We start from the raw sequence: 24,731 nt of genomic DNA on the forward strand, positions 1-24,731 counted from the left end.
ACAAACCTATGAGGCTCCATCAGACTAGGAAACTGAAGGAAAGGAACTTGGCCATAGTCAATCAGTTGCAGGCAGCCACAGGTTATATATAATCCAAACCCAGGGCCCATGTCCTAACCTCTCCATTTTACTTCCTTTTATCTAACAGGAAGCTGTTTCTGTCCAGGGTAATTCAGGAATCTATGAGGAGCTTGCCTGAAGACAGTGTAATTTGGAAGACTATAAAACGTGACAACTCCAATTTCTTCTTGACTGAAAACTACATTAAGTCTTTTGGGAGCTCATATCAGGTCACATTCCTTGCAAAGTCCCCTATCACTGAGGCTTACAGTTCTCTGAAGCTCCCTACCTCCTGATCATGGTCATAGGGGAACTCTTGCTCTCTTAGCCTCAGGACAGTGTGAAGGACCTTCTCCAATCAGTGGCCCACAGAGGCAGACCAGGCTGAGTGTTTTTAAAATGTGAATCAGATTCAAACATTTAAATTTAGGGTGTTTTGTATACAATTCTGCATTTCTGGCCCCTCTCATGAAGATCAGACAACCTGGCAGCAGTTGGCCAGGCACCATGTGAATGGTATAACTGGGCCAGTTCCAAGATGCAGCGAGCTCTCCTGTGCTTTTTGCAAACTCAAGGCAGCTTTAGTTGCTCTGTGTGGTTTCACTGGTGTCTGACTGAACCTTTCAGTCTTGCTCTGGTGTGTAGTGTTTCATCAAGGTTTTATAACCCAGTACTCGCCAGCCATCTGGCTTCTGCTACTTTTATCCTGGCTGCATTATCAGTGTTCATCTCACAATTCACAAGCCACTCACTTCCTGAAATTCAAGACTTGTTAGACACAGGTGAGAGATGCGCCGTTTCTTCCTGGTTTCATCTGGCCACACGTCCAACTTTACTAGCCCTGACCAAATATTCTCTTTGCAGTACAGCCTGTCTTCTTGAGCACCCCTCTTCATATTCCCAAGACAAGCTCATCTAGTCTCATGGATAAGGCTATTCTTCATCCAAGATGGCTTCCCAAGTCTACAGCTCTAATACTGTTTGGGTCATGCTTCAAATGCATCACACTAAAAGAAAGAACCAAAGGCTAGCACTATCTTCTAGGGGTGAAGTTTGGCGCTACCTTCTCTTTCCTTTTCATCTACACCCCTCCACATAACCAGCTGCCAAATCATAGAAAGGCTTCCTCTGACATGCCTCTGCCCCATTCCTTTCAGGAAATACTATCCCTTCTCATGGGTGACTATGGCTTTTTATTTGGCTTCAAGCTGTCTTTTCTGTCCTCACGGTTACTAAGGCCCAGTTTGGCACACAATGCCATCCAAACAACCAGCTTAAACAGCTTTCTGGGAGCTTCCATTATCATGAATTTACTATATGGTCCGCTGTGACCCAGTGTCAACTTATCTGTCCCTCTACCTGCCAGGACACTCATGCCAGATTCATGCCTCACATGTGATACATGCTCACCTCTACAAAGCTTTCTCTCCCTTCTTGCTAGCCTTACCCCTGGCCAGGCCAGTGTACCTAAGCAACTCAAGAGACTGCTCTCCTGCCTCCACCTCCTGCTCCTTCTATGTCTGTGCATTTTGTTTTCGCATCATTTATAAAACATGGCAGGAACTCCACACCCACTAGATGAGCATGGCTCTACTTTACACACACACATATAAAAGCACTAGTTTGGGAGGCTACAGTGATAAGACAAACCTTCTCATCCTTTGGGGGCCGACCCCGCTTCCGGGGACTTTGCTCTTGGGCTCTTTTAAGGCATTTGGAGCCTCTCTCTGAAGAACCTGAAGTCACCCTCTTCTTTCCTTCTCCCAAGTTCTTCTTCACCTTCCCTTCAGACAGGCTAAGCTTGCGTTTCTCATCACCTGAGTTTGGCCTACTTCTCTCCTCACTGGAATTACGCCGATTCTTGTCATCAGCAGAAGTGTGGGATGATGTCTGAAAGTTCAACAACAATAATGATGACCACTACAACAGCCACTACCAACACTGGCCATGTAGTGCTCTAGGTACTTCTGTGAATTGTCCTCATAGCCACCCTGACAAACAGGATTCTTGCTCACCCATTTGCACTGGAAAAATAGTTTAAAAAAAGAAAATCATGTCCCTTGTACAGCCCTAATGCTAGGAGGTGGTTATGTTCCTAAGCTCTCTAAGGCACTCCAGAGTTGAGCTATTCCTTCTAAAAGCAACATGCTTCAGAAAAAAGTGAGCCTAAGAAAAGTGAGCCATGGGCATAGAGTTCTGGGACCACAGTTGTTCCACTCATGGGAATGGAGAGTGTCTGTGACCCATTTCATCTGCTGGTAATCACGCTGAACCACAGGTTGCTGATGCGGGGAACTGCTAAAGTCTCTCTCACCTGGTCTTTCCCCTTGGCTCTCCTGAGGAACTCTTCAACAGCATCCACAGCTTGCTGGAACCGTTTACCCTTGTTGATCTTTATCATTTCCTCTTTATGAGCATGATAAGGCTTTAGCTGTTCTACTTTGATCCAGGCACTAGTAGAAAATAAACACAGAAAGAGTTTTATCCATACTGCATATGCCAACACAGTCCTGAGATCTCACCAGGGTAGGATTTGAACATCCATTTGTGTTGGCTGGAAATTGGAAAAGAATAAACCTCACCACCATTCATCTCAAACTCTTAAGCCTAAAGCACATTTCCTTCAAACAAACAGAAACACAATAGGTCAGAACTTTCCTTAAGTGAAATCATGGTCATACATTTTATTTTCATTCTCATTTGCTAGCCTTCCATACCCAACCACACACATCTGCAACTGCAGGAGAAGCCTGTAGATAGTCTGCTATTTACAGTGCGCAGCATGATGGCCACGGACACCTGCAAGCATTATAAACCATGGCAACACTTTCACACAAAGAAACAACTGCTGCTAATCAACTATTTTTGTTTGCTCTTTTTGAGAGACATGCTCTCAATACATAGCTCTCTGTCCTGGAACTCACCATGTAGACCTGGCACTCCTCCTACCTCTGCCTCTTGAATGCTAAAATTACAGGTATGAACCACATGTGACTTAGTCAACTATTTGAACCAGATTTACAAAATCTGTCCATCAACCTAGAGCCTAGAGTCAGGAAATGTAACCAGGACTATATATCTACATATTTCTAGCTATCAATTCATCCATCCATCCATCCATACATACATACATACATATAAAAAGCAAGTGGTGTAGGAGGTTCTTCTGTTTGTGTGTTACTTTCATTGGTTGAATAAAGAAGTTGCCTTGGCCTTTTGATAGGGCAGCCCTTAGGTGGGTGGAGTAGACAGAACAGAATTCTGGGAGGAAGAAGTCAGGGAGAGCCGCCTGCCATGAAGCTGCCAGGTAAGACATGCTGAATCTTTCCCGGTAAGCATGGCCTTGTGGTTCTACACAGATTATTAGAAATGGGTTGAATCAAGATGTAAGAATTAGCCAAGAAGAGGCTAGATATAATGGGCCAGGCAGTTATCTAATTAATACAATTTCTATGTGGTTATTTTGGGGGTTAAGCTAGCTGGGCAGTGGGACACAGCCCACTGCACCTCCATACTACAAGCAAGGACTCAGTTTGGAGAGATGGCTCAGTGGTTAAGAGCACTGGATGTTCTTCTAGAGGACCCTGATTCAATTCCCAGCACTGAGGGGATCTGGACTCTATAGGCACTACACATACATATACATGCTGCACAGACATATAAGCAGGTAAAACACCCACCTACATTAAGAAAAAAAAAGACAAGAATGCATGAACTTTGATTCTTTTGCCTCTACTTCCCAAATGCTAGGATTACAGGTGGTGCTGGGGATTGAACTACTTATCAACTGAGAACTCTACCCCAAATGCAACATATAAACTTTGCTGTTCTTTAGATATTTGTAGCCAGTGAGCCTAAATTTATTCCTTAATGATGGTATCCATTGCTGCTAAACCACACATATATATGGTCTGGGATGAGGGGAGCAGTCACAAATGGAGGCTTTAAATGACATTCTTCTTCTTCTTCTTCTTTTTTTTTTTGATTTTCGAGACAGGATTTCTCCATAGCTTTTGATTCTTGTCCTGGAACTAGCTCTTGTAGACCAGGCTGGCCTCGAACTCACAGAGATCCGCCTGCCTCTGCCTCCCGAGTGCTGGGATTAAAGGCGTGTGCGACCACCGCTCGGCAATGACATTCTTCTTGAAAGGCAAAATGAACTCCTATAATTGTTAATTTCAACTGTCATTATGTAAAAAACATTAAAGTAAAAAACAAAAACAAAAACAGCTGTTAGTTCTGGAGTATCTGGCCTGTCATGGAACATAAACAAGTCTCCTGTAGTAGGCTTTCTGCGGCTTCTCCAAATGCTGTTCTGATTTCAAGCACAAATGAGAACACATTACAGGTATCAGTTGTACCGGACAAGTTATCAGTTAATTTACATATGTTTTCCCCTGTAATACTCATAGGATCTCATAGAATAACCTTCAGAAAAAGTGGGCCAGGCTAAGGATACAGAAACTGGGTTACAACAATAGCTGAAGTTTCATTCTTTAGAGAAAGCCAGAGAATATTAACCCATTATGGCCCAAGTGTTTTTTATCCACCTCCATCTTCCTGCACTGAGTGTTGTGTGAGCAGTTGTGAGGATGGGTCAAGAACAAACATGGTAGTCCTTAGACCTTGGCCCACAAGTTTTAGACAGCACACTAGGGCAGGCACGGTATCTATGGCTAAAGCAAAACCCACAAAGGGACAGACATTGGTCTCTAACACACAGGGTCAACAACAGCAGTGGAGTGAGATGTTTTTTAGTGGCTAGTTCAGCTACAGTTTGCAACCTTACAAGAGAGGCATGAATCCAATCCACAGGGAGGAAACATGGACTAAGGTACAAACCTCCTAATGCGGGCTAGTATGTCCCTAGGAACCCCAAACCCAACTTCTCACTGTATTTATAGAATTCTAAGGACAGAGGTAAAGGTGGTAAAGCCATAGTACTAAGTGGTGGCTCAGTTCTGAGACTACACCAGTATCAGGGATAAAGCCTAAAGAGTCAAGGTTCTCAAGACCCACACTGTCCATCTTTCCCAGAGCTGTCAAACTAGGTTAGATGCACCACAAGCAATAACCCCATTCACTCCTTTTTGTCACTGCCATGCCTGTTCCTCCCATCAACCTGATTCAGAGAAAAAGCAAAGGTGAAGATTTCTCTGGAAGAAATGCCAATAAATTAGACTCTAGTTTTTTGAGTCAAAACGTTTTAGACAGATTTCTGTAAGAAAGAAGAATACACACAAAATCCCACTCACCTTCCTGACAGGGCTTTGAGAAACGATAATGAAAATATCCCCAATACAATGATCTTTGAAATATTCAAATGTATTTTGATGTTACAATACAAATATGACTTTGAGAGGAGAAAAGAGACAATGTTAATTTACTCAGGAAATTGATCAAGTGACAGAGAGGCATCCTGCCTCATCAGAGTACAGTCAATAACATGCCAGCTCACCAGAGTCCAGAAGAATCACCTCTAGAAAGCAAACCACACTCAAATCACTTCAGCCATCCAAACAAAGTGTGTTCTATAGTGGTTATGGTGCCTTTTAGCTGGAATCTCAGTAAGACTTCTAATCCTGGAGGAACAGCAAAGCAGCCTAGGCTGGCATGAAACTGGTGCCCGTAAATGATAGCTTCCATGACAGCATCTTTCAGTCATTTCTAGGGGCTAGAAAAACTGCTTGCCAAGTGGGTAGGAAGGCGCTAAATAAAATGCTCAGCTGGATAACTATTTTACCTTGTTTTAGTTCATGTGTATGGATGTTTTGCCCACATGTATGTTGACATACCGTGCGCCTAGTACTACTCATGGAGGCCAGAAGGTGGTGTCCCTAGAACTGGAGTTATAGAAGGCTGTGAGCTGGCGTGTGAATGCTGGGAATCAAACCAGGTCCTATGGAAGAGCAGCCAGCACACTCGACCACTGAACCATCTCTCCAGTCCCTTCGCTGGGTAACTCTTCAGCATTAAAAAATAAAAATTTGCAATAAATAAAATACATAAATAAGTGGGAGGGCAGGGTCTATCCTGGTATTCACTAGACCACTGGTTTTCACTGTCGTCTAGGCTAGCTTTAAATTCATAGAGATCTGCCTGTCTTAGCTTCTCAAATGCTTCAATTAAAGGTGTGTACATCACCAGCCCAGCCTCAAATTAATTTAAATTCATCCATTTATTGATTTTTTTCTTTTTTGGTTTTTCCAGACAGGGTCTCTCTGTAGCTTTGGAGCCTATCCTGGAACTAGCTCTTGTAGACCAGACTGATCTCAAACTCACAGAGATCCGCCCACTTCTACCTCCCGAGTGCTGGGATTAAAGGCATGTGCCACCACTGCCTGGCAATTTATTGATTTTTTTTTTTTGAGACCATGTCTGTATGTAGCCCTGGCTTTTCTGGAACTCAAAGATCCGCCTGCCTCTGTATCTCAAGTGTTGGGACTAAAGGCGTTCATCACCACAAACTTTAATTTTTGGAGGAAAGGTTCTCAGGTAGCCCAGGTTGGCCTCAAACTCCATATGTAACTAAGGATGAATTTATCCTTAAATCTTTGATCCTTTTATTTTGACTTCTCAGGTGCTAGAATTATGATTATAGGGGTGTATCACCATGTCTGATTAATGAGTGATCAGGATCAAATCCAGAGCATTATGCATGTTAAACAGACACTCTACTGAGTTCCAGTCCTAGCTCTTGCGATGGCATTTTAAATAAAGACTGTTCTCTTTTTTTAAAAAATATTTATTTATTAAGTATACAATATTCTGCCTGCATATATGCCTGCAGGCTAGAAGAGGGCACCAGATCTCATTACAGATGGTTGTGAGCCACCATGTGGTTGCTGGGAATTGAACTCAGGACCTTTGGAAGAACAAGCAATGCTCTTAACCGCTGAGCCATCTCGCCAGCCCGACTGTTCTCTTTTTTGAGGGTGGATGATAGGGGTGGTGGTGCTAATATGAAGCTAGGGCTTACACATGCTAGTCATGTGGTCTACCAATAAGCTAGACACTCAGCCTTATACAGCTGTTTTGTTTCTTTACTTGTGATTTGTCTCACAACCTTTTCCTAGGACTTAGAAGAAGTTGTACCTACTGAGACCACTTTGCCATAGATCAAGAAGTTAAAAAATAACAAAACTCATCCAGTTTGTGCCTAAAGTATGAAGTCTTACTTTGATATACAAGGGAGTTAATTATACATTGTTTCTGGTAGTAAATGCTGGAAAATAAGAACTGGAAACTTATGAGGTTACCCAATCAGATATTTCTTAAATGTAAAAAGAAGAAAGAGCACTATCTGTATTGTAATATGCTACTAGCTACATAAGAGGAATAAACAAATCTTGATTTTGTATCTCTGGGATGGTACAACCCCCAAAAAACTAGTCAACCTGAGTTGAGTATGTTACTCCCAGCACTTGAGAGTTGGTTGCAGGCAGTTCTCTTGTGATGTCCAGGGCAGCCACGGCTGACCTGGCTCAAAAGCAACAAAAACTAAAACCTACAAAAACAACAAAAAATAAACTAGTCCCTTGGGCTGTGGTGGTGCACTTGGGAGACAGAGACAGGCAGCTCTCTGAGTTTGAGGACAGCCTGGTTTACAGAGTGAGTTCCATAAGAAACTTTGTTCTAGAAAACCAAAAAAGGAAAAAAATCCAAATAACAACAACAAAACCTAACCAACCAACCAACCAAATAAACAAAGGGGTGGGGGTAGGGAGAGAGAAACTAGTCCACCTGAATGGCTGAAGGAAAAAAAAAAACAATGGAATCATTTCATTATTTTCAGATTCATTTTAAAAACCATTAACATTATCAAGAATCCAAATTTTAATTAAAGACCTTTATATAGATCATTCCAGCCTCTCAGTAGGTGCTGCCATAGACTCCTGGCTTAGAGCCTGCTGTAGTGGGAAACTCAACCTGGCTGCTGCTTTGAATTCATTTGACATGGCTGACAGCATGTTCCTTGGTGTCTTGTCATACTTTCTACAAACTCTTCAAATGGAAGACAGACCTGCCACTAAGTTATTCTCAAGATAACTCCACTTAAATAAAAATGCCCATACTTTGGAGCTGCCTTCTCCTTAAGTGAAAAACCATTATGACAACCTCACATGTGTCTTAGTCACTGCTCAGATACGAGAACCTTACAAGAATCTGGGCTGGAGCTTTGAAATGGAGGCACATAAAAACAGGAGTGGATGGGGATAACATATAAAAAGACACAGGAGCAGAAAGCTCATATCAGGTCAGTCTCCTTCTCTATCTGGATGTGTGAGTAGTCCTTAGAGGCCGAAGATGACATGTGTCATCTCCAATTTTAAGCTAGTTAGAAATGAAGGCACCAGGAAACAGACACATAGGCAAACAAAGGCAATATAGAAATGTCTGAGTTCACTTCAAGCAAAGTTTACCTTAGAGACACCAACAAAGTTCAGCATGGCTGTGCACTCCTGTGATTCTAGCACTTAGGAAGTGGAGTAAAGAGGATCAGGAGTTCAAAACCACAACAAGAACAACAAAACAAAGTATCACCATCACTGCCACCACCAACAAAAGAAAACACCAAGACTTGTAATTAAGATGAATTTAGAAAACTTTGTTTCTAGAACTTGATGTACTTAGTTTTTATTGTCAACTTGACACAACCAAGCATGGATTAGGTCCTTCTCCTGAGAAGAGGGAGCCTTCAGTGAGGAAGAACTCAGATCAGATTGGACTGTATAGTTCATGGGGAAATATCTTGATGGTTGACAGGGGAGGGCCCAGCCCCTGTGGGCAATGTCACAACTAGGAAGTTGGTCTTGGACTGTATATGATAACTGGCTGAATAAGTCAGTAAGCAGCATTCTTCTATGGTTCCTGCCTGACTTCCCTCAAGGACTGTGACCCGGAGGCATAATATTAAAAGAATCCTTCCCTTTAAATAATTTTTGGTTGTGGTGTTTAATCACAGCAACAGAAACTAACAAGGACACTGGTAACGTTCTCAAGTGCCCTGTCTACTTATGCTGCCTCCACTAAGCAATAGTCACCACTCCTCTATGGGCCTGTTTCTATAATTCTTCATCAGTCATGGTGGGAGTCACCCACCATGGACTGTTCCTGTTACTGGGGAGAAGAATCTAATCCATTCTATTCAGGACAGCTACCATGCAGCCCTGGCACGGGACAGGTTGAACATTGGACCTCACTACTCACTTAGCTCCACTCTCCAACTATGAATGGTATTAGATAAAAAGTGGATAGCTCAATGGCAGGTGAAAAGAAAAAGGTATGTTCACACATTTCCACCCAGTATGTTCTTCATCAACAACCATTTAGTTCTTTATACCTTATATCAGTGAGGCCTGGCTCACCTTTGATGTGGCTTGATTTAAAAAGCTTCTGAGTCTGGGATCCTGGACATCTTACCATTTAAATTTGCAATCCCTGGTCCTCATATGAGAAGAGTAAGAACACCATCCCTATCTACTTCCTAAAAACAGAGGGAGAACTGGCCATAAAGATTGCCATGGAAACTGAGGTCTCCAGTCACAAGCTGCCCAGTTGGCCTATAGTATTCTCTTAAAGAAGAAAATTCCTTAGGGCCTTTCCTTGATTTATCATCATTATTTATTTTAATTTGCTGTGTATCTGTGTTTTACATGTATGTATGTCTGCACCATGTCCGTGCCTAGTGCTCATGGAGATTGGAGAGGGCATGGGATCATATGGAGCTGGAGTTATACACTGTTGTGAGCCCCATGTGGGTTCTAGGAATTGAACCTTGGTCCTCTGGAAGAGAAGACATTTCTATTAACCACTATCACTTCATTACCTGCAGTAGTATTCATGAACTGGTGGCTCTGAGTACCTGAAAACTGGATGAACACTTTCTCATTTCACTATCTTTAGCTAGAGAGCAAACAAAAAATTTCAATAGTGTGAGTGTGTATGTGGGCATGTACTAGACCACGATGTACAGAGGTTAGAGAACAACTTCAGAGAGTCAGTTCTCTCCTTCTACAAGAAGGTTCTGAGGACTGAGCTCAGATTATGTGGACTGGCAGTCAAGTACCTTTATCTGCATCTTTGCCAGCTTGCACTAATCAAAATACATACACTGATTAAATACGTAATTTCTTTTTATTTTTTACGTTCAATGGTGTTTTGCCTGCATGTACGTCTGTGTGAGGGTGTCAGAAGCCCAGGAACTAGAGTTACAGTTAGGTGTGAGCTGTCATGTGGGTGCTGGAAACTGAACCCAGGTCCTCTGGAAGAGCAGCCAGTGCTCATAACCATGAGTCATCTCTCCAAGCCTTGATCAAAAAAATTTTTTTAAAGATTTATTTTTATTTATTTGTATTTGCATGCACACGTGTGTGCATATGCACATGTGCATGCATGTCATATGTGTGCAGGTACCACTGAAAAGCATAAGGTGCCAGATCCTTTGGAACTAGAGTTATAGGTAATTATGAATTAGGTACTATGGGTGCAGGGAACCAACTAGGGTCTTCCAGGAGAGCAGTTAAGTGTTCTGAATCATGGAACCACTTCTCTAATGTCAGGTCAAAATTTTAAACTCTGAGCCTCATCTCTTCTTTGATGAGCCATAACCAAGAACAGACTTGTCCAAGGTAGATTCTCATACACTGATTCTTGATTTAACTGTGATTATATGGTATAGTTAATAGAGCTATGCTGAAGTTATTTTTCCCTCATTTATTTTAAAGTAAAAGGGAAAAGGTGCATCTTGGAGAGCTGACTCTATCTCATTAAGTCCTATCCTCAACAGAGAGGCCTGATGAGGTAGGTTGGGCCTTCTTTTCCTAAGAAAAGAAGGTAATTTGTTAGATGTTTTGGTAAGAAAGGAAAGGAAAATCCAGATGTCTGAAACTTTAGGATCATAAATTTTATATATACACACACACACTGAAAAATTTTGCTTTTTATTTATGTGAATGTGTGTGTGCCATGAGAGTTAATGTATACTATGTGCATATTAGTGCTCTTGGAAGTCAGAGACATCTGGTATGGGTGCTGGGAACCAAATCCAGTTCTCCGCAAAAGTAAGCAGTAAATACTCTTAACTGCTGAGCCATCTCTCCAGGACCATCATAAGACATTAATAATTTTACTCAACTCTCCAATAAAGGTCCTTGCTAAAATAAAAATTAATTACATGCATTTTCCATTAATTCATGTGTCAATTTTGAAACCAAGTACATCTGACTGAATCCTATGTTTTCAGGAATATAATAGCATGGGTTGGGCTCCATTCACTGGGCCAGGGTTCAGTCACCAATGAAGTCTTCAAAACAGGATGAGCCAGGGTCACACTTACCCTCAACCCTAATGTCAGTCTTAAAGCTTCCACCAAAGTCACAGACATATTTGCCCTTTAGAAACTGGTTTTTATCTCTAAAATATTCAGTTATCATTTGTCTATAATACCTTCAAAGTGACTATTTCACGAACTAGGGATCATTGTGCTGTTCCTGAACAATCATGCATTCTATTTGAGGTGTCCCTTGCAGAACTCTTGAAGGCCACTAGCTAGTTCCTAACTCCTGACTATGGTTTTTTTCCCCAGGATTTGCTTTCCCATAGTAAAGAGCACTACTCTCCTGTCTGACACGTCCCTTCTCTGGATCTTGACTAGCTCTATCTGGTCTTCTGGGAAACAACTAAACTGCACATAGGTTTCTGGAGAGCCACAGTGCTAAGGTGAAAAAAATGTCTTCTTTCATGTTAGAAGCGATACTGCTTTTCCTCATAAAGCATTCCATATGAGGATGATGGCTCAGAAAGGTGAAATAGTTTGCTTAGATCAGAGAGCAGGTAGAACCAGTTATCTGATACACATTAGGCAGACAACACATTCCAAGTTATTTCCTCAAGTACTCAAGTACCAAATAATCTGGAGCTCTCACTCCAGAGATAGTACACTGACCTAATAAACCAGCCTTAACACTGAGGAAGCTGTCCTTAACAAGAGTGCTGCAAACCCATTTCACTTGTCCAGTGTCCACAAAACAAATAATCAAGTACTTGAGTCCTACACTGGGTTTCATCTTTTAGGAAGTACTGGGCATTGAACCCAGAGCTTCTTGAATGTTAAACACATACTACACTACTAGGTTCACCCTGAGCCCTTCTAAAAAATATTTTAATGTGGAAATCCATCAAAGAAACTAAGAGGCTTAAAGTCATTTATAGTTACTTGTTGCCTTGTATCCACTTGTTACGTACCTACTCGAGAGCGCTTATTGTTTAGAAATCACATTATCACTACCGGCACTGGGTTATTATGTATGTACTCAACAAGTGCCCTTATCATTGAGTACTCAAGTTCATGCAATTCCAATTTCCTGTGTCTTACTTAGTTCTAGTATCTTGTGTACATAGAGAAACCTAGGATTTTAGCTTTGGAAAAAAATTTACCAAATAATGGCTTTCAGACCTCAAATAATCTGAATGAGTTCCCCTATTTCTTTCAGACATGCCTAATTTTTCATTTAGTCATCTTAAAGTGTGGCTAATAATATTGCCTGTGATTCCCTAGCACCAGTTATGTCAGGCAAGAAGCCTCGTCTTTCCCATAGTTCAATAGGATCCACATTGCCATTTTCATTCCTGATTATCCAAACTGTATTCGTGCTTTCCAACTGGATTCCCATCTTGTTACCCATCATCTTTCCTAGACCTTGCTGTTCCCGACTGACCTCGCCCTCTTCCATCACAGTTTTTAGTTACTTTGGTTACTCTGCACACTATCGCAGCTCAACTACTAAATCTCCTTCCCTTACCAAGCTCTCAAAAGGTAAGGACTACAACACTCACTGTCCTAGGAATTCCTTCAGTGTCTAGCACTACTGAATGTAGATTCATATGCAACATCACCAATACTTGTTTTTCTATCAGGATAATCTTCTTTAAGTAGTCTATGGCAATAACACTTTCCTTCCTTCCTGAGGCAGATGAGGTAGTGGTGGTGATGGAGACTGAACCCAAGGTTTTGCACATGATAGGCAAGTGCTCTACCACTGAGCTATAGTTCAATCTAAATTCATAGCACTGAAGAACATTCCCTCTTCCATAGGCTCACTCTTAGAACTCAGAGTAACCTTCCTTGAAACACTGCCACCACAAAGCTGGTAAGTTGGCTTATGAAAAAAATGGGGGGCAGGGTATATCTGTATTGTGAAAGTCAACATACTATGTAAACTGAAACCTGGTAGAGCACTCTGACACAAACTCATGAATGTGTGAAGCAATCTATAAGAAACTTTCATATACAGTATTACATGTTGCTTTTATGGAATTAATATTTTGGCCATCAGTATCAGATTTAGCAGAAAAATCACATTATTTAAACTTAAAATTTTTCTTTTAACAATTATAAATAGAGAAAAACAACTGCTTATGCTTAAAGAAATCAGGTTACCTAGCCAGAATCAGGAAATCCTCTTTTTTTTTTTTTTTTTTTTGGGTTTTTCGAGACAGGGTTTCTCTGTGGTTTTGGAGCCTGTCCTGGAACTAGCCCTTGTAGACCAGGCTGGTCTCGAACTCAAAGAGATCCGCCTGCCTCTGCCTCCCAAGTGCTGGGATTAAAGGCATGCACCACCACCGCCCAGCTGAAATCATCTTGTATTGAGAAGAAAGTTAAACAAACCACTGCAAATTCAAGTTAATACACATTCTTTCCTCTGTGTCATTTCTTAAACTGATGTAATGTCAAAGACCCTCAAAGTAATGGTTTTAGATTCTTTCAGTTCAGCACATACTAGGAAATAAAGCTTTATAATTACATAGTAAGTTACTTTGTCTTAACAATGAGAACAGGATTAAATAAGTACTTTTATCAAATAACATCTTAGCTTTCAGTGTACTCAAAAACAGACCAGACTACAGAAAATCAGCTGGGCATGTAGTTCAGTGGTCAATGGCTTGTCTAGCATGGGCAAAGCTCTAGGCTCCATCCACAAGGCAACAAAATTTTTGAAAAATTGATGAGAGAAGCAAATAGGAACTGATGATTAAGTGAAGATATAAGAAACTACTTTAATATGTCTACAATATGTAGAAAGTTATGAACTCTGGTTCTTACCCGAGGGACATTACTATTGGCCCCAGAACAATTTTGCCAGATAAGAAAGAATACCACCCATTATTTGGGCATGCACTCAGAAAGAGGTACCATTTTTTCACACACTGCAGTAAGCCTGAACTAAGGAGCCTTAGAATATTCCCAAAGCAGGTCAGACTCGGGGGAATGCCCAAAGGCACCATGAACTCTCAGGGCATACTACTCACTGATCTTCTGTTCCAAAAAACTTCACAAAGAAGCATTTCTTTCCACGTGGTTTCTTCAAGTCCTTGGGTGGATTAACAATCTGAAGGATAAAAGGGAAAAAAGGTATGAGAACCCAGCAGTCTACTAGAAAAGTGATCTGAAAAACAAAATAAAACAAAAAACCACAAAGATTTTTAAAAAGAACTATGTTCCAAAAGAAACCAAGGCTTTTATTTGTCCTGTATCTGGCAGTCTTCTATGGTGATATGAAGAAATGTGCAAATGTCCCCTAAGATTCCCCATAGCTAACACATAGTGTACTGCTTAGAAGATAGTTTTTATGCAATGGCTCCTGGTATACAAACAGTTAAAACTAACAGCAATATCACCTCCACCCCCAGGTAATATGTGATCAATGAAGAAACAGAAAACATTCTTCAAAATACTTTTGGTGCAAGAAGAGTTAAGACAGGAAATGGTGAAAATAAAGGACCTACTGAGTCACAGGAAACACCATATTGGAAAGAGTCTACAGACATTTCCTGGATTCCTAGCAAGACTGAAAACTCAGAACATTTGGAAAGCTATGATGGAGCACCTCTCGAAAAATCTGGAATGTCAGCTTCTGCAGATATGCACTGGAGCAGCACATATGGTAGCAAGGAAAGAAGATTTAAACTTAGTTGGGACAAAAATACTTTGGCTTTTCACTAACCTACATTTAGAATTTCCTCTTCCTGCAGAATCTGTTTCTTCTTAGATTTAAACATAATGTTACATTCTGATTACAACTGATTTCCAAGATAAAAAAACAACAACGAATTTCACACCCATCTCTGAAGACAGACACGATGACTGTACATTAAACACTCTGGCTTATGACATACCTTTCAAACTGACTGATAACTAGAGGTAAATACCAAGTGTTATCTGAATGAGCCCATTTGAAGCCAGTGTTAGAGACTGAAGAAACTCAGATTTCTCCCACACCCTTAACTTCAGAGGGCTTCTTTTAATAGTAGCAACACACTTACCTTTCCCGGCCAGGGAGGATACCGGCCCAGTTTCCCCCTAGAGAAAATAATACAGAGTCAGAACTTGCCCTGGAAAAGCCAGTCCAGCTCCTTCAGCCCACTCAACACGCAATTTATGCTCTTGTAACTCTAGGCTGGCACTTTCAAAGGCCAGAACAAAAGCAGGCAAACTGGAGTCCTTAACGGGCCTTGCCCAGCTGGGCTCAGGACCCTCACACAAGAATACAGAACTGTGTGTGCGTGTGCGTGTGCCTGTGGTCCATGCAGTCTTCCACTAAGAAAGAATAAAGAATAACAAAACCATTAAGAGTCACTGGTCTGGGCCCTCCCAGTGACAGGGTTGGAAACAGTTCTTTCTTAAAGAGACTTTCCCTAAGTCTGATTTAATTCACCACAAGATCAGCCTGCCTTTGACAAATGATCATGGAAACCTTCCTCTAGGTCGGGAAACTACGCAGCTCCAAGGAGACAATGGTCAGTCTTGATTCTGGCTGTTGCGCGGGGACACAAGGAACAGAACGAGAGGCACTGGTCACCGCCTAGCCATCATTTGCAAAGGAGAAGTCCCCCCCCCCCCCTCGGCCGGGCAGTCGGATTTCGCCACCTGGAACCGAGCCTCCAGCCCATGTCTGTCCCATCGGAACGCGGGTTCGGATGTCTCTGTCCCCCGCGAGGCAGCCTCTCCTGCCTTGAGAGGAGCACCGGAGAGACCCCGGGACTAGGGAACCTGCGCGACAACGGAACTCTCTGCAGTGGCAGCCAGCGTCCGGGTTCCAGAGCCGTAGCCCTCCCCTGGGATGGCCTCGGGGTTGAGAGACCGGACCGCCGTGGCCACCCTCGGCCTCGGTCCCCCGGGGACCGGACAGCCCCTTCCGCCCAAGCGTCGTTCGCAGCGCGGCGGCACCTCGTCTTCCCCACTCTCCGCTGCCAGAAGCGCATAATAAAGCAATTCCTGGGCCAGGCGCCAACCCTGCAACCAGGAAAAACAGCTTAGCGCCGTCTTTCCTTCAGCCCTGGCAGCCGGGACTCACCACACCAAGTCGCCGAGCCGCAGACTCACAGCCGCCATCTTACCACCCAACCACCGCCGCCGCACGGGCAGCCGGGAATTTCAGGTCGCCGCGGCACCGCCCATTGGAGTGGGCCTGACCACGTGACGGGGGCCTGCTGTCATCCGCCAAGCGGATGCGCTGACGTCACCGCGCCGCTGGCGCTCATTGGGCGGCTTGGAGGCACGTGACTTAAGCGCCGCGCTCTCAGCGCGTCGAAGCCCGGAGAGTCCGGGCTCCTGCCCCCTCCTCCCTCCGGCTCGTGACAACGAAGCGTCCACGGTCCAAAGCAGCGGCGGCAGAGGCTGCGCGGCCGGACTAGCGCGAAAGGAAGCCGACAGAGCTGCCCACCTCGCTTCCGGGGCTCTGGACTCATCTCAAGTCTTTTTCGCCGCTTCCGTTACGGCCGTTAGTCGGGCGCGGGCCCCGGGCCGTTCCTGAGCCTGAGGTGCCGGGCGGACGGGGCTTGGAGCTCGGGTGCTGCCCTGTCTGACCCCGGCGCGGCCTGGAAGCCCGTCTCGGTCCAAGCTGGGAGCCCGAGAGGCCCTGGTTCCCCGCGAGCCCGCGCTCGGGGCGGGAGCTCCAGCCTGCTGAGGAGCGCCCCGATCGACGGTCGGTTTCCGGAGCGCCGTCCGCGCCAAGCGTCCTCGGCGTCGCCCGACTTGTTTTCTTGGACGTCGACTTGGTATTTCTCGGCTCCCCCCCTCACCCCTCCTCCGGCTGGCGAGAGAAAGCGGCGGTTTGTAGAGAGACTCCCTTCGCACGGGCTGGGGACCCGGCCATGGGCCGCGGCGCGGGCCCTCCGCGCGCCCGCACGCAGCGCTCGGAAGCGGGCCGCTGAGCGCGCCGCAGCCCGGGGGTCCCGGGCCGGCATGAGGACCGCCACGGGGGGACGTCTGCGGCCCGCGTCGGCTCTGGGGACAACCGTGTGTGCCGCGGTCCGGTCCAGCCTCCCGCGTTAGCCTTCGTAAGTAGTGTGACACTTTGCAAGAAGTTGTGACAGCTGGAAGACAGATGACAGCGAACTGGGAACAGTTAGCTGCCGAGGGGCAGGGCGGCTGCCCCTAACTTCCGCAGACAGGGTTGAAGCCTGACTTTTGAGTAAGAGAGTTTCACTCTCAGAGCGGGCGGCTGGGAATCCGTGAACTTAACTCTAGGGTGGACTTAACTTTTTTGAGTCAGTGCTAGCTCGGAAGGTGTCGAGTTCATGCCCGCCTATCTCCCTAAGGCAGTGGCCCCCATGTAGAGGCTTTGATTGTAAATTGCTCTGGGGATTTTTACAGTAGGATGGAGAAGCTGGGTGGGTGCCTTAGGTTGACCCCAGCCTGTTTTTCTTTGGAAACAAATTGCCCAGGAGTACCACCGATTAGTTGTAGGGACTGTCATTTACACCGTTATTTTAAACACAAGCTGACCATTTTAAGTGTATTTAATGTTTCATAAAATCACCTAATAAAGCCGGGCAGTGGTGGCACAGGCCTTTAATCCCAGCACTCGGTAGGCAGAGGCAGGCAGATCTTTGTGAGTTCGAGGCCAGCCTGGTCTACAAGAGCTAGTTCCAGGTCAGGCTCCAAAGCTAATTCTAGCTAATGAAATAAGGCAGGAAACAAAAGTAAATGTCAAAGAAAAGTTGTCATTTCTGTAGATAATAAAACTGCATTTTGCAAGAAAAAGAGGAAAGCCTTTAAGGAAAAAATGATTAAATTAGCATACAAGTTTGTCTCTTTCATCAATAGTCTGTTTAAAAAGTAAAATGGTTAAGAAGAATATGAGAACAAAAACATAAACAACCCCTAGGAATATCTAGAGATGTAAAGGAATCCAGTGACTTTTGCATGCTCTGAGTTTTTCTTCTTCTTCTTCTTCTTCTTCTTCTTCTTCTTCTTCTTCTTCTTCTTCTTCTTCTTCTTCTTCTTCTTCTTCTTCTTCCTCTTCCTCCTCCTCCTCCTCCTCCTCCTCCTCCTCCTCCTCCTCCTCCTCCTCTTCTTCCTCCTCCTCTTCTTCCTCTTCTTCTTCGTTTTCAAGACATGGTTTCTCAGTGTAGCCCTGGCTGTCCTGGAACTCTTTCTGTAGACCAGGAGGGCCTCTAACTAAGAGATCTGCCTGCATCTGCTGGGATTAAAGGCATGTGCTACCACCTCCCTAGGCACAATCTTGTTTTTTTTTTTGTTTTTTTTTTTTTTTGCCCCCTTTGTGTGGCATTCTAATATTCAAATCATTCAGAGTATTTAAGAGCCTAATTTCACAGCCTGAGCTACATGGAGAAACCCTGTCTCAAAACAAAACCAAAACCAAAAAAATACCCCGGAAACTTCTAATCTCTAGGTGTGTTTTTGTTTACTTTCTTCTTTGCCATTTTATTTGGAGACAGAGTTTCACATAATCCAAGGGGGCCTTCAACTCCTTCGTTAGCTTTTGATCCTCCTGCTTCCACCTCCACTATGCCGAGATTACAAGTGTCTATTGCTGTGGGAATTGAACCCAGGGCCTCCAGCATACTAGGAAAGCACTCTGCTGAGCTCTATCTCCAGCCCAATCTTAGCTGTTTTTAAGACTTATAAAATTTCATTAATGTTTTGTTTACAAATTTTAAGAACTTATATGTCAAAAAAAATTACTTGAGGGTCTGCAAGATGGCTCAGCAGATAAGGGTGCCTGCCTCCAAGCCTGAAGACCTACATTCAGTCCCTGGAACCCACACGATAAAACGAAAGAATCAACTTCTGTAAGTTTTCATACATGTGCACACATGCATACATCATGTGAAAGTAAGACTTGGACACCAGATTAAACTTTCTTAAGCAGTTAACTCTTTGTAAACCAGATTAATTAAATTCTCTTAAGTGATTTAAACTACACTAAGAAAAAAACTAATTTTTTTTAATTCTCTCAGATACTCATATTTCTTTTTTTCTTTCTTTCTTTTTGGGGGGAGGGCATCAAGACAGGGTTTCTCTGTGTAGCCCTGGCTGGTCCTGGAACTTGATCTGTAAACCAAGCTGCCCTCAAACTCGCGGAGATCCACCTGCCCTTCCCTTCCAAGTGCTGGGATTAAAGTTAAAGGTGTGCGCCACCACTGCCTGGCTACTTCATATTTCTAAAGAGGTAAACTTGTAAGCCTTATAGTAAACTTTTTCCAAGATCATAACTCATAAATTTGATTGTATAAATGATTCAGAATCTTATAAACTTGAGAAGTTAATTGCATTTTCTTGAGCATTTGGAATTAAATGCATAAAATTTAACATGACCTTTAATATACCTGATTGTCTTAAATGTTTTTAATGGTTTAGCCCCAGAACAAAATAGCATGTTGTGATGATTATAAAACTTAATCAAAATCGGACTTGTGAGAGTTAATAGGTGATTTACCTCTTCCTCTAGTCCTGTCTCCCTGCTAAGACTTGTACAAATTAGCCTACAGGAATATTATTACTGACTATGTGCATTTGAGTTGTGCCCTCTAAAAACCTGTACTGAGATGAGGCTACATTTTAAAAATTTTGGCTAGAGGAAAGACTAGGATCTGGTTGCCAGTTTCTTCATCCAATTGAGTAACTTGCTGATCCATTTCTTACAGTTAAGATTGCGCTTCCTCTCAGTGGGGAGCCTACTAGCCTTTAACTTTCAGTTCTGGTTTGTTTTCACAGCCAGGTGAATTTTCTGCAATGTCCTGAGGCCCTTGGAAGTTTCCTTTTTTGGGGGTGGGGGGGAGTTTCTTTTTTTTCCAGTATCCTAGTGCATGTTGGTAAACGTTTTGCACAGGCCAGTCTATTTTACTGGTTATGTCTTTGCTGCCTGATTAGAATGACTTTTTAACTCATTTGTATAGTTTTTACTCCCTTATCTGATCTTATATCACCTTTTTATGATAATGAAATGAATATCCAATATAGTCTACTATATCTACATATATGATATATATGATACATATATGATATAGTCTACTATATCTACATATATGATAGATCATTCTTTTTATTTTTTATTTTTTTTATTTATTTATAATAGATCACTCTGAATTCATATTTGTGATTCATTTTGCAAAATACATTTTGGAGGGAACTTGCACAAATGATTCTAAAATTGATCTGAAATAGGTTAAAAGCCAGTTATCATTATTTTTCAAATATTTTTTGTGCATTAGTGTTTGCCTGCTTGTATGAATGTGTGAAGGTGTCAGATCTTGGAGTTACAAACAATTGTGAGCTCTCATGTGGTGCTGGGAATTGAACCCTGGTCCATTGGAAGAATAGCCAGTACTCTTAACCGCTGAGCCATCTCTCCAGCCCCCCAGTTAGTTACTATTTTAAAAAGAAAATAAAGATGAACTTTAATTTCATATACTAAAAGTATAAGAGTTTTCAAGACAAAGCTGTATTGGTTAAAGAATGTCTCAAGTACTTGATTAATGTAACATGGCTTTTAGCATGAACCCTAAGTATATAAGGTTTGCTTGGGTCTGTGAGAAATCATCAGGAAAAGGAAGATTACTCAGTGATTGGTACTGGGGAAAAAATTAGTTAGAGTCTATTCTCAGACTTTAGAGGACATTAAGTTCAACTTAGTTTAGAAGTTAGTATCTATAAAAGACTGAGGGGGTGATTTCTTCCTTATGGTCTGTTTGTAAAGAGCTTTCTATGTACATAGGAAATGAGAAGGGTCACATGCAAAAAAAAAGTTTCGACTGCATTAATACACAGGTTTAACCTGAATTATGTGATGCGGGATGATTTATAAAAAAGGAAAAAATTTATATTTACCACTTTTTGCTTAAATGAGTTAACACAATTATAATTTATCAATGGATTCTTCTTGACAAGGAATTTTTTTTTAACTCTGTGTAACTGACAACTGTTTTGTTATTTTGATAATGTCTTCCTTTGTTATTTTGGTTTGACCTGGCCCTTCTTTTCAATGTTAACAGAAATCATGCAGTGACACCTGCTAAGACTTGTTGGTAGCCATGTCGGAGCCCCACAGGGTCCAGTTCACCTCTCTCCCAGGTTCTTTGAATCCTGCATTTTTGAAGAAGTCCAGGAAAGAGGAGGTTGGAGGAACAGAACAGCATCAAGACTGTGAGCCAGCTGCAGCTGCTGTTCGGATTACACTCACCCTCTTTGAACCAGATCACAAACGCTGCCCAGAGTTCTTCTACCCAGAGCTGGTGAAGAACAGCCGAGGGAAGGTGAAAGGCCTTCATCCTGGAGACAAGGTACATTCCAGTAGACCCAGAGTTGCTGCAGACCTAACATGAAGATGCCAATATGTTCACATGGGCCTTTATTTCAGGGAAATGAGGCTAGAGAGTCCTGGACTCTTCCAAGATCACCACTCATCTAGAGCAGGCACTGGGTAGAAAAAGAATTTTTTAAGAATCTTTTTCCTGATTTATGCTAGAGAAAACCGTATGGCACATCCAAGGCCAGTTTGAGTTATGACTGGATATATAAATAAAAGAAGCAACACATTGTTTATGTTAACTTTTTTTTCTTTTCTTTTTTTTGGGGGGGAGGGGGGTTTGAGACAGGGTTTCTCTGTAGCCTTGGCTGTTCCAGAACTTAATCTGTAGACCAGGCTGACCTCAAACTCACAGAGATCTGCCTGCCTCTTGCCTCCGCATCCCAAAGGTTGGAATTAAAGGCATGTACCACCGCTGCTTGGTAACATTTTTATGTGGCATAGGTGAGATCATTCTTTTGATGGTTGCAGTGGTGCATACTTTGACCTCTCTGTGGTAGAAAGATGGATAGGAAGAGGCCCACACTGCTCATCTCTTTTGACCAGGAGTGTCTTGAGTAGTTTCTTTTCTGGATGTGTAGAAGTCTGCTTCTGCTTTTTTTTTTTTTTGGTTTCTCAAGACAGGGTTTCTCTGTGTAGCTTTGAAGCCTGTTTTGGAACTTCCTTTAGACCAGGCTGGCCTTGAACTCACAGTTCTGCCGGCCTCTGCCTCCTGAGTGCTGGGAAAGATATGCACCCTCATTACCCAGCTCATTAACATTTTTAAAAAGTGTGTGTGTTTTTATGTAGTTTCGAAACAGTGTCTTTGCTTTATAGTTGTGAAAAACAGAGAGATTAAAAGCAACTTGGGGAGGAGGAAAGATTATTTTAGTTTACAGCTTACACTATAGTCCTTCATGAAGGGAAGTTAAGGCAAGAACAGAAGCAGGAATTATGGGAGAATACTTCTTATTGGCTTGCTTCTTTTGTCTTGCTTATACAACCTAGGGCCACTTGCCAAAGAATGTCACCACCTAGAGTAGGTCATGCCCACATCATCCATTAATCAAGAAAATACCCCCACAGACTTGCCTATAGTTCAATCTGATGGACACATTTTCTCTGTTGAAGTCTTTTCCAAGAATATTCTAGCTGTGTCAATATGACCCCCCCCCCCAAAAAAAAAGGCCAAGAAGTACATAGTCCTACTCTATAGCTTGGAATGACCTTGAATTTAAGGTCCTCCTGTGGTGGGATTACATACTTATGTCACTATAACCAACTACAAAATCAAAATATAATTTTTAGTTGAGTTATACATACATGATAAAGTTTGTGGATTTTCACAAACTCAGCACAGCTATGCAACCTGTACATGACATGATTCACAAAATAGGAGTTTTATCAGGATACTAGAAACATTTCTTCTTGCCTCAAAGGACACTGTCTCCCCATAGGCAACTGCTGTCAAGACCAGTTTTGCATATCTTTGTGTTTTATGTATATAGTCATATATCATAAGTAGGAGGTAGATGAAGAACATTTTAAGCATATACTAGTGTACTGTGTTAGACTAGGAGAAGAAGGTAAGATCATACTCAATGGAAGTTGGTCTCTAGAATAGCCTTTACTACTAGAACAAGGATGACGGAAGGTAGCACCTGGCTCACAGTGTCTGAGAGTGGAGTAAGGTCATGTTGATAAAGTCTCTAGCATAGTATCCCAGTGTCAAGTACTCACTTAGCCTGACTCATTTTAGGAATGTTTGGAGGAAACATGTCTAGTTAGAAGCATTCCTCACTTTTCTTAAATAAAAATGTATAGGGTTATGTTTTTTGTTTGAGGCAGGGTCTAGTGTATCCCAAGCCAGCTTCTTAATTTATCATATAACAAGATGCTCTTGAATTCTTGAACCTTCTTCCTTCACCTTCCAGGTGCTGAGATTAAGCTATATGCCACCATACTTGACCAAAAAATATGTTTTAGTTATTCTTTTTAAAGCTATGAGTATTTTCCCTATGCCTATATATGTGTACTGCATGTGTACCTGGTACCTGTAGAAACTAGAAGAAGGTGTCAGAACCCCTGGAACTGAAGTTACAGATAATGGTGAGCCATCATGTGGGTGCTGGGAATTGAACCCAGGTCCTCTACAAGAGTAGACAGCACTGTCAACCACTAAGCCATTTCTCCAGCTCCATTATTTGCTCTTATGTATATGAGTGTTTGCTCTACATGTGTGTGTTGCATATTGAAGCTAGAGGAGGGGGTTGGATCCTCTGGACAGTTCCAGTTCCAGTGGGTTGTGAGCTACTATGTGGGTGCTGGGAAGGGGACCACAGGTCCACTGCAAATAGTCTTAGCTACTTAGCCATCTCTCCAGCCCAAACTGTTTGCTGTCTTGATTGGTATCTTACTGATAGAATAAAGTCAATGTGTCTATACCAAAGGTCATCTGATAGGACCATCATGCTGTATAAGGGCCAGTAAACAGGATGAGAAAAATAATTTAAAATCTGTTCAGAGTTTCTTTTTCAATGTAAGGTTAATGTCCCCTTCCTTAGGAGACGTTAGTAGGAGTAGGTTAACATATTTATCTATGGGCTCAAACCAAATGGGTAGAACAACTGAAGTTAGAACTCCAGTGCTCTTGCTTACCTTTTTTTGTTTTGTTTTGCTTTTTGTTTTGGCAGCTGGGGTAGAGAAGCTCCGTATTTTCAATATTGCAGAAAAATACATGGAAATACACAGAGAAATTTGGTTATTATCCAAAGTTTCAAGGGAATCACTCCTGTACTTCAGTTTTACAACTCCTGAATCAGGATCCTGAGTGTGGATCTGTCTTGTTAAGAGTATAGTGTGCATGAGGTCCTCGACACCATTATCACTCTTAGCATAATCTGATACATTCGTGTGTTGGCTCAGTTAGCACATATTCTTCACAATGTGAAGTGCTGCTGCATGGTGAGGACCATATAAAAGTGGGAAGGACAATCCCTGCTTAACAGGAATTTACAGTCTCATAGGTATTTTAAGAAAATCCTAGGAGAACAGGTAACAGAAGTTAAAATATGATGA

General features: G+C 42.5%; 2 protein-coding genes across 7 annotated transcripts in view; one reads left to right on the forward strand and one right to left on the reverse strand.

Annotated features, from left to right (window-relative positions):
- Positions 1-16,529, reverse strand: part of Glyr1 (glyoxylate reductase 1 homolog) — a 39,833-nt gene extending 23,304 nt beyond the window's left edge. For 2 of the 4 annotated variants that reach the window (XM_050165229.1, XM_050165140.1), the window contains exons 1-5: positions 16,416-16,529; positions 15,385-15,421; positions 14,371-14,450; positions 2,375-2,513; positions 1,711-1,950 (exon numbers count right to left, since the gene is read on the reverse strand). In XM_050165229.1, the coding sequence (XP_050021186.1) occupies positions 1,711-1,950; positions 2,375-2,513; positions 14,371-14,450; positions 15,385-15,421; positions 16,416-16,453 (534 nt within the window). In that variant the 5' untranslated portion in view covers positions 16,454-16,529. The remainder of the gene's footprint in view (positions 1-1,710; positions 1,951-2,374; positions 2,514-14,370; positions 14,451-15,384; positions 15,422-16,415) is intronic. The other 2 variants (XM_050165403.1, XM_050165312.1) reach the window with 1 other exon arrangement.
- A 731-nt stretch (positions 16,530-17,260) lies between these two features.
- Positions 17,261-24,731, forward strand: part of Ubn1 (ubinuclein 1) — a 33,745-nt gene continuing 26,274 nt past the window's right edge. For 2 of the 3 annotated variants that reach the window (XM_050162959.1, XM_050163121.1), the window contains exons 1-2: positions 17,261-17,400; positions 21,361-21,648. In XM_050162959.1, coding sequence (XP_050018916.1) covers positions 21,400-21,648 — 249 coding nt within the window. In that variant the 5' untranslated portion in view covers positions 17,261-17,400; positions 21,361-21,399. Of the gene's footprint in view, positions 17,401-19,368; positions 19,539-21,360; positions 21,649-24,731 lie in introns of all 3 variants that reach the window. The other variant, XM_050163041.1, reaches the window with a different exon arrangement.

This window comes from Alexandromys fortis, unplaced genomic scaffold, assembly GCF_014885135.2.
Source record: "Alexandromys fortis isolate MF-2015 unplaced genomic scaffold, M_Fortis_MF-2015_v1.1 scaffold_29, whole genome shotgun sequence".
In the NCBI taxonomy this organism is placed as follows: domain Eukaryota; kingdom Metazoa; phylum Chordata; class Mammalia; order Rodentia; family Cricetidae; genus Alexandromys; species Alexandromys fortis.